This window comes from Malania oleifera, chromosome 4 (assembly GCF_029873635.1).
Source record: "Malania oleifera isolate guangnan ecotype guangnan chromosome 4, ASM2987363v1, whole genome shotgun sequence".
Classification (NCBI taxonomy): Eukaryota; Viridiplantae; Streptophyta; class Magnoliopsida; order Santalales; family Ximeniaceae; genus Malania; species Malania oleifera.
The window spans coordinates 101,980,497-102,000,678 of NC_080420.1; the positions used below are offsets into that span (position 1 = coordinate 101,980,497).

A 20,182-nucleotide genomic window follows, 5' to 3' on the forward strand; every position below is an offset into this window, starting at 1 on the left:
AGTACCGTGGAGGCCTGTGAGGGTTCAGCAAGATGGAGATGTGTGGACGGAGGCAGAGAGAATCCCAGTATGGAGGGAGATTGAGAGCTGGGAGAAATATGGGATGCCCAGAAGGTGGTCGCGGCAGAGTGACGAGAGGGTGAGAGAAAAGAGATGTGCCGAAAAAGCTCTCCTGCGTGCGTGAATAGTGATTTCCTCCCTTCCCCATTTCCTATGCGCTGAGACTCTCCTTATAGAGAGTCCAGCCATTCATTTCGCGCCAAAAGGCTTGTTAACAGAGGAAAAATTCCCTGCGCGTGGCCAAAAAAAATCCCAACAGAAGAATCTTCCCCCCGTTTTGTTATTATTATTATTTTTTTATTGTCTCCCTCCGGATGTACCCCCGAGTGGTCATGGGTGACCTATTGTTTGAAGTGTACAAAAAAAGAATTCTAAAATAAATACATACATAACACGTATATATACATATGCACACATTTTCCTTCTTATATATATATAAAAAAAAAAATTTTGCTTTTTTTTTTGTCCAATGTTATTCCTCCCAAAATGAAAATTAAAACTTAGTCCCCGAACAATGAAGGACCCGGACTTGACTACTTTAAAAAAAAACATGACTCAATTGAAATTTAAGTGGATTTAATTAAAATACCGGGACTCAATTTAAGACATCGGGACTTAAATAAACATACCAGGACTCAAATAAAAATACCGGGACTCGATTAAAAATACCATAACTCAATTTAAAATATTAGGACTCAATTTAAAATATCGGGACTCAATTTAAAACATCGGAACTCAACTTGAGACACCGGGACTCAATTAAAAATACTAGGACTCAAATAAAAATACCGAAACTCGATCGGGACTCAATTTAAAACACCGGGACTCGGTTAAAAATATCGGGATTCAATTTAAATTATCGGGAGTCAATTTAAAATATCTGGACTCAGTTAAAGTCATCGGGCTAGGGTCCTCCAATTTTTGGGATTCGAAGACAACTTTTATTACACCGAGTCTCTTCAAGGTATTCTAGTTAAAATTGGGATGTCGACAGTTTTTAATATATGAATGTGAGTTATGCATGTGTGTGTGTGTGTGTGTGTATTTGAGTGTATATATAATATAAATGTGTGTATATGAGTATTAATATATGTATATATATAGTGTGTATTAATATATATGTATGTATTTGTGTATATATTTGTGATAAGTATATTATATATATGTGTGTATGTGTGCGTGAAGTATATTATATATGTGTATGGTGTGTGTATATTTTTTATAAGTATATTATATATATGTGTGCGTGTGTGTGAAGTATATTATATATGTGTATGGTGTGTATATATATATATATATATATATATATATATATATATATATATATATGTATGTATGTATGTGTGTATGTGTGTAGGTAAGCGTGTGTTTTACATGCGCATATGTTTAATTGTCTTCAATATGTATGCATTTTCATCTTATTTGAAAACCCAAAAAAATTAGAAAAATATTGAAAATCCCAAAAATATGAGTTTGTTGCTTGGTTCCCACATCCTATTTTTGGTTGATGATGTGATAAATGGAAGAATTCTAATGTATAGTGTTTTCTCTACCTTATCCCTAGATATGACCGAAGTCTCAACTTTCAAGAACTGATCATTTGAGAAAGATTTGGGCTCCGATCAATAGAATTAAACCGAATGAATCATTTTTAGTTTATTTAGCATTAGGGTCTTCTTTTTCTCAAAAAAAAATATTTTCAAAAATCTAACAAATATAATGTTTTTGTAGTATTTTATTGATTTTCAATAAGATCAATGATGAAACCCTAGAATTTCAAAACTTATGCATGTCACTACACATTTCAATTCAAACTCTCTCAATTTTCAAACTCACTCTTTTCATTCACTTTTTTCAAATATCAGTAATACAAGTCCGATCTCCTTTTCTAAAACTTTAGTTTTTGAAGTCGGTAATACAAGTCTAATTTTTTTTAAACCAACAATATTTATTTTCATCAATCACCATCACCATCATCATCTTTTTATAAAACATTTAGGGTTTTGAGACTATCCTTTTTAAGAACAATATTTTGGGCTTCTTAAAGTCAAGTTGGAGTTTTTGGATAGAGATTTCATCACTTGATGAAAAAAAAAAAAAAGGGAGTATTTTCTCTCTTTTATTCGTTTTTTTTTTTAATATTTATTTGAAAGCAACATCTACGTAATTGTGATAACCATTTTGTGAATAAGTGTCATTAGGGGTGCTGAGAAGTTTATTAATATTGAGATGATTAACCAATCACCTTCCCTATGCATAAATGTATTCCCCGACTCATTTTCTGGTTCTCACATACCTCTTACAGGGTTTTCTTTATTTTCCCTAGTTTTCAGAAAAGCAAGATGGTGACTCCGTTTTTTAAATGTTTTGACTCTTTTCCCCAAAACTCCTCTTTCTACCTCATTTGGGGACTGCCATTCCCACTTCGTCAGCACCAAAACATACTGTAATTTGTACTTAATCCACAATTTTATTTGTTTAGTGACAAATTTGCATGGTAAGAGTACACAAATTAAATTTATTTTGAAGATACAATAACCTTGCACATAAAAATGAGCTTAAAATTTGGAGAGTGTTGACTTAGTTAGGCTTACAAACTCTTGGTTTTGATGATAACAAAGTAAAAGTTATTTAATATATTTTCAAGTGATATGATTACAGGTAAAAATGATTTGCTCAAAATACATATACCCTTACAAGGATCAAGGAACAAGGAGAGGTTTATGAGAATACCAAAGATCTATAAATGAAAGCTCAAAAAGAAGTCTAAGAGATTGAAGAGCAGCATTGAAAGGACGAGCTCCAGCCTTACTCAAGGAGTGTTTGTGGTCTTGTTCCGCCTGGTAAAGGAACGGTAATAGTGAATCCTTTGGTGGTTTTGCCAAGGGCGAGGACGTAAGCTGTGTTGAAACTGAACCTCGTTAAAACCCTGTGTTCTTCTTTCTCTACTCTACTCTTTATTTTTTAGTAAAAGATATAATCTGTGTGGTTCCTTTAAAATTCAATTTTGAATGTTTGGTTGTTAAATAGACCGAAAGATAATTCGTTTTAGATTGATCAGCATTGATTGTGCAAATCGAAAAGGACTACGTTGGTTGATCATCCTTGACTTATTAATCTGAAAGTTTATTTAAAAGCTACACATTAGGAAGAAGAATAATTGTGATACAGAGCTTATAACAAGTTCAGCAAATTTTCACATATATACAGGGTTACTGTTACAAAGATTGAGTGATTGATCTTGTTGTGTTGATTGTGGGTGTATTTAAGTTTTGATTGTTGTCACAACTCAAAAAAACTAAGACTACAGGGAATAAAATTTTTAAAACTCAATTCATTCCCTCTCTTGGGAAGCTATTCCAATTTCAGAGAGTATAGAACTCAATGATTCAAAAATTTTAATATTAAAATACTATCTTGAGTTGGTGGATCAAAGGTGGGAAAAGGAAAAAGTAAGGCCCTATAGAGCATACAAAAACTTTGTAGGGCTCATAACTAAGCGACACACACTCACAGGCACAAGAGTTGCACCATGGGGTGCGCTCAATACCATCTTCTTCACATATTTTTCTAATTGGGGATCAATGATTCTTGCATCGCTTTTAATGATTCTTTGAGATTTTTAATTAGAATAACAATAAATTGTTTTCTTATCTTATAAAAAAAATTATTAAGAAAAATGATGACATTCAAAAACCAACCTTCCATGGTTGAATCCTTCATATTCAATGCATGTGAAGGATTTCTTCCAATTTTTTTGGGTTTTCTTGATCCCAAAAGGTGATCTAATAAATCTTCACAAAAAAAATAAAAAAAACGGCTTTGATTGAAAAAAAAAATTGAATAATAAATTTCCATGGTCAAAGGCTTTGGTGGCTTTCTTCATCTACTCAATCTAGTTCAAAATCACCACAAAAATTCAATTAGATGTATCCTAAAGTCAATTTAACAAAAATATTCTCAAAATTTGAAATTTGATGAAGAAATCTATGGAAAAAATTTGGAAACATTAATATATATTTTTTCCATGGTCAAAAGAAGAATGTTAAGTTACATATTCAATTTCACACAAGTCCCATATAACCTGATGTAACAATCCTATGCCCAACTTAAGTAAGGAATTGTCCGCTTTGACGCACTAGCCTCACGAGTATGTTCCATAAAAGGCGTCTCACTTAGTTGGTATCCAAACTCTTCTCATAAGTCAAGATCTCCCTAATACACATTCGATGTTGGACTGTGATAAGTGATTATGTTGATACAAAAATATGGTGACAAGAACTATTAAGATATTTATTCAACTTAATCTATATTTGTTCACAAAATTCTAAAATATTTGTTATAAACTATTCGATCATTCAGATGAACTAAATTAAAACTCTAATTTTCTTGTCTAAGCATCCATTTAATCTACCATGGTTTATCAATCCAATCCACTCTGCTAAGTATATGCACACATACAATTTGTTTTAAAAAAAAAATTACCATACTTCTCTTGCAGTGCATTTTTCCTAGTGTTTAGTGAACAAAGAAAAAAAAATCTTAGCTTAATTAGGCACTTAAAACAAAATTGCCACAAGTTAATCTATCCGTATGAAATGTTATTTATCATGAGAATTGAATGGCATGAGTAATACTCCATTGAAAGTGTAAATTTTGAAATTTGGATTCGCATTTGTGTGGATTTGGAGAAAATGTAATATAAAATTGTGTCCAATTTTTGTAAATCCACACAATTTTGAATTCAAAATTTGGAATTCAAATTGCTAAATAATGCATTGAAAATGTAAATTTTGAAATTTGGATTTGCATTTGTATGGATGTGGACAAAATGTAATATAAAATTATGTCCAATTTTTGTAAATCCACATAATTTTGAATTCAAAATTTGAAATTCTTACAGCCAAATACTACATAAATATTAATAAATTGAAATCTGAGGAAATCCTTATTATTTTGTTAATTATTTTATCCCGAACCCGAAGACTAATTAATAAAACTAACCAAAAGGCTTACAATTAATCTGAGCTGTCAATACAGGGTCAAATAGGGTTTTATACACACTTGGCTTTCAGCCCAAGTTGCCAAGTTGCAAAAATATATATGAATAAAAAATAAAATAAAAAACCTGCAAAAATCTGCCCCCATAAGTGAAAACAAAAGTCCACGCCCTCCTAAATTTTTAAAAATTTTAAAAATCTTTCAAATTATAACTTTTGCCCAATTTTTTTATGATAAATGAAATAAAGATATTAATGAAATCAATGTTTGAAGCCAACTGCCTACTTGAATGGTAACTTTAATTAGCTAATAACTTTCAATTTTTTTGTCATATCAATTTGTTTTTATTTGTTGATCTAACAAAAATTAATTAGATAAACCAAATTTATTGTTCCATTCCCCCATTTCTCTCATATTTGTTTTTTTAAAAAAAAATATATGATGTTAACTGCAACTTTCCACCGAACTAAGGCCGAACTCTACTCTCTATTCTTTTTTTGCTTACATACCAAATTTTAATTCTAATTAAAAACTCGTTAACTCCTAAGACTCGAATTTTAATATCTAACTATTGTCTATATATTACTTTTTACTTAAAAACTCATAATCCTAAGAAAAACTCAAAATTTTCAACTAAACAATCCTCATATAAAACAATTGTTATATAATGTCATATTCCACAATAAAAAAAAATACTATCTTTCTATGAAATGAAATGACCATTTATATCATTCCAACCAAAAATAAGTATACTCACAAATTTTGTGTGAAATATTGTAACACGAAATCGAAGAGCAAATATTCAAATTTTGATTAAATGAAAGAATATGTACTTTTTCTGTCTATATTCCTTGAATCATTATCTAGTTTATGTTGATTTGTACAACTATTTACCTAAAACTAGTGCCTTTTTTTGTTACTATTACATCACAGTTCTTACTTCGGAGGGTTACCAAGAAAGGATGGATAGAAGTTAGCGTTGATCATCCATTTCAATGGGTATATAGGTGAGTTTTAAAGAGAGAGATAAGAACCATCATAAGAAAGAGTTACATAAAACCCTAAATCTCCTAAAATTTTAATCATCGCACAAACCAAATAATGGTAGTTTATTTTGAATATTTTATTATAAGATTGGATAACTTGTAAAAGAAAACCAGACTCCTAAACAAATAACAAAACAGTTTCATTTGTATTTGACTAATCCATGAAAACTTTCACTTAAAACGTAATAGAGAAGCTTTTCAAGCCAACAATAAGTTGAGAAAATTGATTATTGAGGCGCCTGCTAAGCTAAGACAAGACTTTTTGTATTTATAATTGAGTTTGAATTTTATATACTAAGAGAACAGGCAAAGCTAATCTGGCCGCCGCATCAAACCCACCCTGAATAACCCTACTCCATAATTTGGACTCCAATCCACTGAACCAAAGTGGGGGTTAAATGAATACAGACATGCAAAAGCCTAGAAAGGCTATAGGAGGGATCTCTCTCTCTCTCTCTCTCTCTCTCTCTCTCTCTCTCTCTCTATATATATATATATATATATACATATATATATATCTCTCTCTCTCTCTCTCTCTCTCTCTCTCTATATATATATATATATAAAATATCTTATATACTTGCATGCATGCACAAGAACACCAAGATTTATTCTGTGGGCATGAAACATAAAGTCAACACATAGACAGTAACATTAAAATTTTCAAACTGATGCTGAATTGGGTTCATCTCAAAATGCATTTTACCATTCACTAAATTATGGCTCCAAACATGAACAGGCAGCGGCCAGGAGCTGCCTTGCATATACTATTTGATGGAAGGAAGCAAAACACATTATTTAGCATAGATCAGATCATTCACTCACCTATGGTGCATATTTAAACCAAAAAGTGTAGAGCGCCAATGGCCTGTACATATATATACCATACCACACTCCAGAAGGGATACTGCTAGTTGTGAGATGTATAGCCCAAAAAAACAAAAACCTGTGATATGGATAAATATATGACAAAAAAAGCATTTTCAGAGCCATAACACCAATCTCTAATCTGGAAGTCGCTCATAGTCCCCATTTTCTGGAGATTCCTGTGATCCATGAGCTGTTCTTCCTGCAAAACGACGAAAACATCCCATTTCAACCTCTCTCTGACATGCAAAAATGAAAATGGAAAAAAAATTAATAATAATAGTAATAAAAAGCAACACATTAGGGAATAATAGTTTTACCAGTGAACTCATAAGGGGCACTGCTTCTGCCGTCAATGCCACCTGTCCAACTGGTTGGATGTGAATGCGACATTTGCATGCCATGAGGTTCAACCATGAAATGACTTCCACCAATACTTTGATCATCATCGTTTCCCCTGATGGGGTTTCTTCCAGTGTGTTCAACAACTGGTTGGAAGTCTGCACTCGAAACTGATACCCCGCCAAACTGTGATGGCAACTTGCTGAGAGAAGCATCGCCTTTGACACCAGCACTAACATCCGTCTTGGCATCAATCAGAAATGTACCAACAATCACCTGTGACGACCATTAAACAGTAACTCATACAAAGTGCGGGAGTCAAGTTGCCCGCATAAAGATGGGGACAGAACAGGTGAAAATAAGGCAGCCATTGTCCGGCAATTAAAACTGAGGTGATCAAGCAAAAAACAACAAAATGTAATCGACGTGTTTGATGACTTTGGATAGATGAATGGTGCAGTTTAGTTCTTTGCTCTCTCTCACACACACAAGCACAAAAAAATACACAGAAAAACAAATGCCAAACCTCCAGCCACCACTTGCTTTCCCCTGTTTTAAATAGAAAGCCTTTTCAACTAGATTACAGTTTTGTTGGTACCTGTACTGGGCCTGCAGCTTTTAGGGGTCCACCAACCCCACCTCCAAGGACTTGGCCATCTGTGGTAGAAAGACATACGCTAAGCCCACCAGTTCTCCCCCCAAGCTCGGTGCGTACATAAGATCCTGACAGTGAAAGGATCTCAAACCGTCCCTAAATTAAGAGCATTCAGCACAAGATTATGTACTTAGAAATCAGATTTCTATTCATCAAGCCATCTTGGAGCAATAAGGATACGACCCATTCAAAGTTACAAGCATATGCATTTTCTGCTGGGATTTCTGTCCTTTACATGCACCATGATTGTTGGTTTATTTGGTTCTTTTTCTCCCCCACGCTAGGTGTATTGGGCAATCATTAATCCCATCAATCACAGAACTCGAAGAAAATAATGAACCATATATGGGGCATTCCTACGAAGTTTACTTGTCTACTCCTAATTCATTTAAAAAGAAAAATAAAACTGATCAATGAGAAGATGTTGAACTCATATATCTTGTCAATGATTCCTTAATGTATGGTAAAACATTTCCTTACCAATTCAATAGAGCTAAGTCATTCTCATCTCAAAAAAGTTCTTTGGCAAGCAATTTCCCAGTGTGTAATGTGTTATCTTTTCTTTCAGTGGGTCATTAATTCCCATACATGGTATGCAGTATTAGCATCAGAAAACACAATTGAATACCAACTAATTGGTATTTAGAATATACAGTTGTGTCCCTTTTTTCATAGTGCAAGATGAATCTTTCCTTCACTCCATCTGCACATATTCACTGCTCCTTCATGGGTGATTATTATTCCGTTTGTAAAACCTCTATTTCGTGTTCAATCCCAATAAATCTCAACTGTTTATGGCCCTTCTTAGCAATCATTGACAAGTCTTCTTCCCCCAACAGCATAAGTTATTTATAGATGGCCCTTCTTGAGAATCTAAAATAAATTTTTTTTCTGCTTCGTTCTAGTTCAAGGGTACAGTCTCCAATTGTAGCAGCTCATTCTTTTTGGGTCAATGTTCTGGACCTTAGCATTTCATTCTCTTTCAAGATGGTGTTCTGGACATTCCAGTAGGTACAAGCATCCCAGTTTCCCTGGGCTGGAATTGGTATTACACCCCACATTCCAGTTCAATGGGCTCACCCTAATGGATATATACCTTGAAGATGAACAACAATGCTACTTACAACTTGGATGCAGTTGTGCTTCCTGCCATAAAACAGATTATTTCCTTTTTTCCTAAATTCTTTATTTTCATTTTAGATTTATGTTTGCCACTCCCATTTAATTTTGACAGAGATTAATGAATGCAGTTGCAAAAAGAATTCACAAGGTTCACTACCTCAATTGTAACATTGCCTCCTGACATGGCTGGCTGTCGGAGTGAAGCATTCGAGATAGAACCAGATGCTGACAGAATACATAGTTCTCTTTTGCTCTGTTGCATGAAAAACATAATTTTCTGGGCCACGTCCTATTCAACATAGCCATATACTGTGTCAATGTACTCACAAATAAATGAACACGTGCTCCTATAAATATATCAAAAAGGCTTTTATAAGTGTGCTAAAATTGGCATCAAAAAGTGTGGGTAATAACAAACACATGCACATGCACAATTTATAATTTCAAAAGATTTGATTACGCTCGCTTGTTTGTCAAACAATCTAACAGAGAGTTAAAAATGGTTCCACCTCATTATTGATAAATAAAAAATAGTTTTGAATGAGTTATATTGAAAGCATATAAAGAACCATACTCAAATAAGTTGCTTGCCTACATATCTAGATTAAAGAGACATACACTGATGCAATCATGCAACAGAAAAGATATTTCAGCAGAAAGTTCAAATAAGATGGGTTTTCCATTTGCAAAGGATATGAGAAGATAATAATGCACAATCAGGACTTCATGCTGATTGTTTCCAGATACTGGAAGGTCCCTAACAAGAAAATACAGGAGACCTAATCAATATTCAGAAAATAATTCTTCAAGAACATTAATTTTTCCAACATTTTTTAATACAAAATACATGTTAAGTAATCCAACATGGTTCATTACGTTAACAAATCTTTCTACAGCTGGAGTAGTAAAGAAAACAAGATCCTTTGGATTGATTATATTATAATGCAGAAGATCTTGAAAGGAATGGGCAAAAACATCGAGAAAATATTTTTTTTCTGATAGATAAAGTAGTATGTATTGACAGGGCACAATTTTCTACCTCCAAACTTAATTCTGTTGTCCTTGCCTTCCACCCTCCTGTTTCGTTCCCTCCAAACATGCTCATGCATAAGGGAACATACCCCATATCCTCTTCAAACTAAAATGATTTCAATCCTTGTCCCTAAAAGTCCAGCTAAAAAGCAACTGGTTAGTGGTTACTGTTCTGAGGCATCCCTCAACTGACCTAGAGCAAAAGCCAAATGAAGCACCAGATTTCCCCAGTAAAATTGTAGTACAACAGGGATGACTTTTACACATGCAGGGCATATCCAATGCTTCCAACACCCCCCCCCCCCCTCCCCAAAAAAAATATTATCTCCTGCAAGAATTGTTTCCCAGGGGCATGTCAAGTGAAAAAAGCAACACTCCATGGGACTCTTGGTTTCCACACTGCCTTCCAAAGGGATTCCCTAATTCCATATGGCAAATAAAAGATAATTGAATTCAATGCTTAGCAGTAAACTTTGAGCTATTGCCTCCCCTCCATTTAAGTGAGTCAGTGTGTCCTTATTTCTGTTTACTCTCAGTATATACCATCTGTTCAGCAGTTCCCCTGCCTCAGTCCACTGACTCAGCTCCCAGTCCTGTGCCTGTTTTCCAAAAGTGATCTTCCAGGAAACCCCATTGTCTCCCACCCCCTAAAAAAAAAAATTCCACAATAGCATGTGTTATTGTAGCTTCTCTGTTAGTTTCTATGCAGTATAAACTCGGGGTCAACTCTCTATAGGCTGCGACTCCATACCAGATATCCAACCAAAACCGTATTCTATCACTATTCCTCCATATTTGTAATGTGCTATGTAAACTATATGGTCCCCCTAATTATACCCTACCACAAAATCCATGGGAAGATTGAACTCTTTTTCATCCACCCCATTTGCAATGCATCTTTTCCCTAAAAAACTTCACCAATAGCACTCTTTTCTAGAAGTAAACCTCCATAACCACTTCCCAAGAAGAGCTTGGTTCAATGCTTACAAATGGCCATGTGGGAACAGGAGAGTAGACTTTCTCCAAGCTAACTAGAAATTTCTCTCTTCTAACTAATTGAACAAAGGAAGTCTCTCTGCAGCTTCATCAAGCTTTTGGCAACTGACCCAAGGATTGTGAACGAGGACATAAAGTAAGTGTGTAGGCCAGCAAGCTTGCGTTTTATCACAGCAATTCAAACCCCCCTCCACCCAGGGCAGCATGACAGTTATTTTTCTGTCCCTGCCAACCTCTTCGAACTGTTTCACAACAGTCCCAAACAATCTTAGCCTTCTGACTAGCTCCTAAAGGCATTTAAACAAAAAAATAAAAAATAAAAAACAAACAAACAAACAAGATTGAGAGGCTGCCCACATTACCAAAAGATGCACATCCTGCTTTCAAATTACCAAACCCTCTGGCAGTGACTGCCTCAAACCTTTTTTTTTTTTGCTGAAATTGCCTCAAATCACACTAGCGCCCATTTTAGATACCTCAGTATTTTCTCTTTATTTCACCTGGAATAGAGAGAGAGAGAGAGAGAGAGAGAGAGAGAGAGAATAAAAGAAAATAAAAATAAGATAAAGGCATCATCTACAAAAAGCAATTGAGAAACCAGTAAATCTGTCTTGGCATTCAACCCAACTCTAAAGCCTTTCAAAGACCCTCTCACACTCCCTTGCCACCCCCAAAAAAAAGAAAGAAAAAAAAATGAACCAGGAATAGCCCCCATCATTTCCTAAATCTTTTAAACCAGTCCATAAGTTTCTTCTAATCCCATCATCTGTGGGTCCATAAATTCCAGTAAACCACCACCTTATTTTATTGTTCTTGAACTCCAATAGACAGGATGCTGAGTATTTCCCCATTCTCTCATCATCCAATTTATTCATGCCCAGCAGCCAAAGCACCACAAACCCCACCCCCCAACAAAAGGGGGACCCCTTTGTCATGAAAGAGCATTCCACCCTGCTTTTTTGTCTCCCCAAATATATATAACAAGTTGTGTAACGTCTCCTAGCTTTGTTTCCCAAAAACAAACTGCCTCTGCTACCATATTTTTAAACCTTTGATGGCCTTTATTTATATCAAGCTTGTTGAGGCTACCAACATACCAAGCAATCGTTTTGCACTTCATTGATAGCTCACAGTTTATTTCCTCATATGCTTCCTACACTGCCTCCCTATGGCCACCCCTACCTTTATAAATAACCAACAACTCCAACCTCTTAATTTCCATGCAAATGTGCTTGGGCTTCTTTTTGTACCTCTATCCTCACTGTTCTTCCATCCTCTTTCAACAGACATTCTTTTCATGACTCAATATAGATATTACCAAGTCAAATCCTGCTGTTTTTTTTCCCTTCTTCTTTCTATCTGTCACCCATCTTGAACGGTTCACATGTTGGGTCCTGCTTTCCCTTCATTCATTCCCTTCAAATATTCTCCCACCAGGTTCAAACATTGCCAGAGTTCGCACTTCAGAAGATCTTCAATGTTTGGAATCATATTTACAATTACAAGCTCGTTACCTTCCTCTATTTTGCTCAAGCTCCCTGCCAAGTGCCAAGTGCTCTGCTAAACTTCCACATTTTCTCACTTGATCAACCCAAAGCATGATCTCCCCAACAAATTCTAATCTTCCCTAACACTGCTTGTCACTTCTTCAAAGAATCCTTCCATCAGTTCCTTTACACCTCTAGATTTTTTTTGATAACAGACGAAGTTCATTCATAGAATGGGAATGTACAAATGGGAGAATAAGACATCTCCTTTCAAAACTCTGGGTTACCCTAGAAAACGTAAAAAGGGAAAACTAAAAACAGAACACTAGAAACAACCTAACATAATCAGCATGCCCTATCAATTCAACAAGGAAAGCCAATCATGCTGAATATCTGAAAAGAACGTCCCCTTGAAGTTCCAATTACCCACAAACCAAAGAGAAGCCAAATAGAGAATCTTCTCCCAAACCAATAAAAATAACGACTTCCAACTTCTTCCCTGAAAAATACGCACATCTCGTTCCATCCAGACCCCAAAATACAGCCAATAGGGCTCAATTATGTAACTCCTTACCTTCCTTTTTTCCTTCTAAAACCAACAATAGGAATTGCCAAAAACTCCTCAACTGTCTCTGGACGAGCCCAACATTCCCCAAAATAATTAAATAGCTTGTTCCAAATCCTCCAGGTGAATCACAATTCAAGAAAAGATGCGACGCAGTTTCGGAGCAATTAAAATGAAACACACATACATCCATAGAGAGAGCCTTTAACGGTCTACTAGTCTGTAACAATTTATTGGTGTTGATCCTATTAAGCACAACCAGCCAGAGAAAAGCTTTGATTTTAGAGGGGACTTGGGCTTTCCAATAGTTTTATAAAGAGGAAAATAAAAAACCAGTCAGTCAAGAACTCATAAAAAGATTTGCAGGGATAAAACCCTGAGGGATCCAAAGATCAAGAGCAGCTATCAGCTTCCAAAGAGTTCTTCACTCTAAAAAATGCTTTCGAATTCCCCTTCCATCTGTTAGACCCCCACTCCCCCCCCCCCCCCCTTTTTTCTCCACACAAGTCAGTTATCCTTTCCCAATTTGCTCCCTTTCTTCTCTTAGATCCTATCCTCAATGTAACAATATCATCTTTAGTCATTATATGGGCCATTTTTTTTTTCTTCTTCAAGCACTCCACATCTGATGGACCAGGCCTCCTTTTATTCTTCCAAAAAGCCACAAAATTAAAGTGATTTTTGATACCCAAGACTTTGGGCTGGCCTCCCCTTTAAACAGGCTAAAGGCTATCTCCCTTGCATGTAACCTTCATTTGTTTTGAAATTTGATTTAAGCCACCAGCCAACCTTATCACCATGAGTCATCTACTTTCTCATTCCCCATGAAAAGAATATAATGAACTGAAAGTCATGGCTTTTGTCGTGTCATTTAATAAGTGAGATTGTTTCTGGGATCCAATTTAGGTGGTTGAAGAATGAAGTCATGCTAAATTCTTCCTCCAAGTTAACAGGTGGAATCTTGCTTGCAAGATATTAACCCGAATAGTGCGGTCACCAAATGAAGCATCAGTACATAAACATAAAACCCCAGGGTATATACTGATGACACAAACTGAAATACAATACAAGATAGTCTCGTACCCCCTTTCTAGGTGTGGAATGAAGTCATGCTCAGGTGGAATCTTGCTTCTAGGATACTCAATGCACTCACCAAATGAAGCTTCCGTATGTCAACATAAAATCCAAGAGTTTATAACTTTATACCAATGTTTTAAAAGGAAAAGGTATAAAGCAGGGCGTTTTACCCTCCGGGAGGCGAGGCGTAAGCCTCGAGGCATTGAGGCATAAGCATTTTGGGACTGTATTTTTTAAAATAATTAATAAATAAAATAAATTTATATATAGTATAAAAATGAGAAAAAATTTAGAATAGTGGAGTAAAAAAATAAAAACATAATTCTTAAGTATCATATAGGCCAATTTTAGCTAACAAACTCAAACAATGCATGTTAAAAATAAGCATGAGCCATAACTTTACAAAAATAAGAGAAAAAGCCAAATTAAAGCATCACAATGTCTCATCATTCAAGATTCTAATTTGTAAGAATCTAAATCTAAATCAACAAAGTTCAGAGGGAACTATCAAGATCTTCATCAAAGTCCTCATCTTCATCAAACTCATCTATAGTAGGAGTTCTTCCACTTATGAATTCCTCCTCTCCCACTTCAACATCATCGCCTTCCTCAATTGTGACCAATGTTGGCCTCTTGCCTTTGTCTTAAGTGCTTAGATATTCAATAAAGCTATAGATTAGGAGTTAGGAGAAATGGAGAATTATAAATTAGTAGATTCAAAAATGACTATTGATATGTATGTACTCAAGTTCTCACAATAATCACTAATCTTCCTTTTGCTAGGAAGTATAGAATGCGAGCTACCAGAAGCTCGTGTTGCTTGAACATCATCTCCTTCAAAAGCTACCATGGGCAAAGATCTAATAGAATCAACTTCTAGGAGATTTTCATCATCAAACCAAGAAGTATCTTTTGAGAGGATAGTTTCTTCCTTCTCTGTGATCCATTCATCATTTGAAGCTACTTCCAGCACCAACATTAGATCAAAATTTTGTTTTCTTCTTAGAGCTCTCTCCCTTAGTTTGGTGTTGGACTTCACGTAAACTACAGCATTCAATATCTTGTGCTTTAATCTATTCCTCTTTTTCGTATGAATCTACAATTGAGTTTAAGCCATTTAAATTTTTAAAAATTAGAAGATATTTTCATATTTGAGTGAAACAATAATAACATGGCATTTGTAAGAACTAAGAACCTGCTCAAATGTGCTCCAATTCCTCTCACATCTACTAGCACTACATGTCAGGCTAAGAACACGAATAGCAAACTTCGTCAATTATGGGGTCTTTGTCCCAAAACGCTTCCACCAATCAACTACAAAAGAAAAAAACATGTTTAAGTTCCAAGTTATACGAAGAAACAAGGATAGAGTACTACTAATTTACTAAGTTTAACTGAAGTATTATTTTTACCTAGGCTTCTCAACATTTTGGAGTCAATAGCCACTCAAGTCCCGAAATCCCCTCGTGCATTATCAAACAAATCCAATTGGATGTCTGCAGCTAGCCTCTCCTCATATCTCAACATTCTATCCGTGCATTCAAACAGTCCTTTCTTCACTTCTCCACAATCAAAGAAGTTATCCTTATAACGCAATTGGGGATTTAACTACAGCATGTAAAGGGCGATGAAGTTGTGGAGTCCATCTATCATCTACTTTTCTCCAAATGGGTCCATACTTCTTGGCATTTCTAGAAAAAATTGCAGCAATTTTTCCCTTCACCGAATCCATCAACTCATAGAGAAACCCCATGGCTGGTCTTTCCTCAAAATCAACTTCCCTTAGAACATGCACAAGAGGAACAACACTCTTGATAACATAAGCCACGTGAGGCCAAAAATGTTGGTCAAACAAAACTATTGAGTGAGTCCTTATACCTTCATGCATTTTTGCTTATGTAGAAGTGCACCACATCTCCGAAGAGAACATAGATTGAAGGCCTTGCTTTTGTTTGTAAATGTTCTGAAGTGTCAAAAATGCAGTAGCAAAGCGCGTCACTGCAGGGTGGATGAGTTCTTTGTTGTTAGTGAAATGCTTCTTCATCATTGCAAGTACATAGGAATGATTATAAATAAACTTCACAACTTTCTTAGCCTTCAAGATTGTGGTTGCATGGATCCTCAATTTTGCAATATCATCCAACATGAGATCCAAACAATGTGCAGCACATGTAGTCCAATAGAGGTTCTCCCTCTTTTCCATAAGTTTTTTTCCACCATTTATCACGTTCTTCGCATTATCAGTTATCACCTGCACAACATTATCCTCACCAAATTCCTCAACCACCTCATCCATATACTTAAAACATTAAATCACCATTTTTTATAGAATCAAAAGCATCAATGGATTTTAAAAACGATGTACTAGTAGGACTATTCACAAGGAAATTAACCAAGACCCTTGAACACCCATCAGTCCATCCATCAACCATGATAGAACATCTATATTCCTTCCAAGCTTTTTTGTGGTCTTTCAACATGCCATCCATGTCTTTCACTTCATCTTTAAGGATCCATGTCCTCATCTCTTGCATAGATGGAAGCTTGAAACCTGGCCCGTAATTAGCAATACCATCCACCATAACACGCCAATATACGTCATCCATCAAATTAAATGGTAGAGCATCGTTGAACACACAACGGCCAACTTTCCTACATACTTCGTTTCTTTCTTCCTTCTTCCATTTTGAATTTAGAGTAGATTGTTTGGTCTGTGAAAATGAAAACTTATCCATTGGACCTTTAGCCATAGGATTAAGGCCAGTCCCACTGTTCTGCTAGACTGCTACTCAATATCTCCAACTAATGGAGACATAACACTCTAAGTCCCTCCTCCTGGACCCATCTCAATCTCTTCAAGAAGTTCATTTCTTTTACCCTTCTCTTTTTGGAATTTGTCGAGCAATCTTGCACTCATCTCTCACGTTTTGAGCAGCTTTTGGGCAAGGTTTCATTCCCTTCCTTGTACTTGCCAAATGATATTTAAATCTTGTGACAGTCCCACTACAAGTTTGATCACAAAATTTGCATCTAAAATATTTCTCCATCAAATTCTTTTGTATTTCCAAACAAAATCATTTTTTTGCCCCTTTGAATCACCATCAAACATGTTTTTGTTTATTGAACACGAACAATCAGCAGCTGCAGCAGGAAATTAGAACTGAAAATTGAAATCTGAAACAAACCAAAAGTGCTACAGCTACCTTCAATTTTAGAGATAGAGACAGTGGCAGAGAGCCTCGTGGGAGTCTGCTACGAACAACACTGGAGTGTGGAGAGAGTGAGAGTTGAATATTCGAGCAAAGGCCTCAGACTGAGATGAAATCTCGAAGCAGAGAGTTTGTAAAGGGTCGCTGTAGAGAGATGAGAGGTTCAAAGGAGTCGTCGGAGGCAGATCAAAGCTTAGAAGGGATCCTCAACTCGTTGGAGCGAGACGAGAAGCTTGGAGGAATTGTCGGAAGCAGTCGTCAAAGGGGGACGAGAAGCTTGGAGGAATCATTGGAAGCAGTCCTCGAGTCGTTGGGGAGGGAGAAGGAACTGGAGGAATCATCGAAGCTACGGAAGCTTCGTTGAGTTGTCAGAGAGGAAGAAGGCGCTGGAGGAATCGTCAGAGAGTTACGGAAGCTTCGTCAAGTCGTCGGAGAGGGAAAAGGAGCTAGAGGAATCGTCAAAGAGCTACGGAAGCTTTGTCGAGAGAGGGAGGAATGAAGCTTCGTCGAGGGGGTTTTGACGAGAGGTTCTGCGCTTGTTCCTTTTTTTTTATTTATATTTTAAATCAGGTCATCTAGAAATGCGTACACCTTCCAAATTGAGGTGTAAAATGAAAGTTTTTTTTCCCTGAGGCGTAGGCATTTGAGGCTTTACGCCTTTCCAATTATGCCTTAGGGCGTTTTAAGCCCAAAACGCCTCAAAGCGGGCCTTGCGAATTCCTTTTAAAACACTGGTTTATACTGATGACACAAACTGACAATGCAATACAAGATGGTCTCATACCCTTGTTGTGGATGTGTAATTTTTTTTAATTAAAAAAAATGATAAATATTATGAAGAAAGACACAACATGGAGAACAATGCGTCCTCTAACCAAACAGTAACAGAGTATAAAGCCCATGAAGCAAAGCATTTAGTCTTACTTGCATATTAGTGAAAGATACACCTCTAAAAAAATCATTACAGAGCACCATAGCAATAGAAGAAAAACCACCTTACTCCAAACCAAAGTTTTAAAAGGCAAAGAGCTAACGCAAATAGTTTTAACCCTAATGAGGAGAGGTGCAAATCTCAATGAATTAAGGCACAAGATTTTTGGGAATTTTATATGCATATAAAAATATATAAATGACTAGAAATTTATTAAAATAGGAAAAAGTAGGGAAATACAAACAAAATTCGGGGGAAAAAAGTTCAAAACAAGATTTGTAAACTTGTTGGTCGTTCTAAGCATACAAACTTAAATTTGTTCATGTAAACCATTCTAAATGATAAACCACTCACTTTGTCCAAACAAGACTTATACCCATTTATTCCTTCATTGTAAAGTCGCAAGATGAATGAGGACCAATCTGTTTTCGTTTTTTGGAGAGGATCGGGTGACTCCAAAATCAATTTTTCATTTTCTGATGATGAAGTTTTGGGGTCTCGGGAAATAAAACAGGAAAGATTTTTTTTGGGTCTGTGCAGTTTTTACAGTGCTGCAGGAACTCTGGCTTGAAAAAAGAATGCTAGAATTTTCAGAGAAAAAAAAGACTTGTCCATCTTTGCTTTGGGAGAAAATTATTTCTTATGTTGCTGTTTGGGCACACTCTTTTGGGGTTTTTTAGGGTCAACACTGGATGATGTCCAAAGAGAGTGCAAAAGTGCTTTATTTGTCTGTTAGTTCTCTGTTTTTACTGACAGGATTTACTATCCTCCCTTCATTGTAATTATTTCTTTAATCAATGGATTCAGTTTGTCATTTAGAAAAATTAAAAAAAATAAAAAATAAAAACAAAGTTCAAATTTTGTCCATGAACCAATATGTAATCCCAATTGTTTGGAAAGGTTTAGGGTCAAAAGTTCAGGGATTCAATTAATTTGAACGAACTTAATCTTTCCACACATGCATTTGACTAAATTTTTCTGTCCCTAATTTACCATCCCAATCTGATTTAAAACTCATAAACCCAAAATGCAGTAGCCTCAACTGTAAAATGCAAAAACTGCACATTTTGCACAAATGCATAAGCATTGCTATATTATGTGTCTGCTTTTTTCACAAATTTAGTATTTAGATTAAGCCTTAGGTTGTTGTAAGCGTGCTTTGTGTCACAGGCTGAACACTTCACACCTTGTGAAGGTCTGTGCTGCACTAGTTATAGCACTCTTGCTTAACTAGTCAGCCGAAAGTGTACCATGGTTTCACCACATGAACAAATTCTTAACCATCAAATACAAAATTAAGCAGAAATTGTAAACAAGCAAGAAGACAAGAGTCATGTGTTAAATAATAAAGCAACATAATTCATTCTTAATACCTCCATAGGCAGTGTGTGTTAGCGAGGGAGACAAGTAGTCTAAACAAGTTTACAAATGCTAGTGAGTTTTACAATAATTGATAACCCTCCTCTGAAGAGCTTTCTATGTTATTCTACCTCTGACACTAAAAAACATAAAACTGACTGAGGATTCAACATTTTACGCCAAGGTATTACCACGCTCAATGAATAAAACCTATACTACTATTTACATGATGGTCACCCATCCAAAGTACAATCACATGTAAGCATAATGCCTTGAACAAGCTCGAATGCTGACATTCTTCCCTACTTGTGAGATCAACGTCCTCAAAAACTTGGACTAAGTACTCAACTTTGTCCACGAATGGTTTTGTCTTCCGCTGACATCTAGCTCATTTCTTCATCTCTAAGGCCTTACCACTTCACCAAAAAATTGT

General features: G+C 35.7%; 1 protein-coding gene across 2 annotated transcripts in view; it reads right to left on the bottom strand.

Moving 5' to 3' along the window:
* Nucleotides 1-6,786: 6,786 nt before the first annotated feature.
* LOC131154206 (AT-hook motif nuclear-localized protein 14) overlaps nucleotides 6,787-20,182 on the bottom strand; it is a 39,205-nt gene continuing 25,809 nt past the window's right edge. For both annotated transcript variants that reach the window (XM_058106820.1, XM_058106821.1), the window contains exons 3-6: nucleotides 9,251-9,382; nucleotides 7,915-8,067; nucleotides 7,295-7,592; nucleotides 6,787-7,176 (exon numbers count right to left, since the gene is read on the bottom strand). In XM_058106820.1, coding sequence (XP_057962803.1) covers nucleotides 7,112-7,176; nucleotides 7,295-7,592; nucleotides 7,915-8,067; nucleotides 9,251-9,382 — 648 coding nt within the window. In that variant the 3' untranslated portion in view covers nucleotides 6,787-7,111. The remainder of the gene's footprint in view (nucleotides 7,177-7,294; nucleotides 7,593-7,914; nucleotides 8,068-9,250; nucleotides 9,383-20,182) is intronic.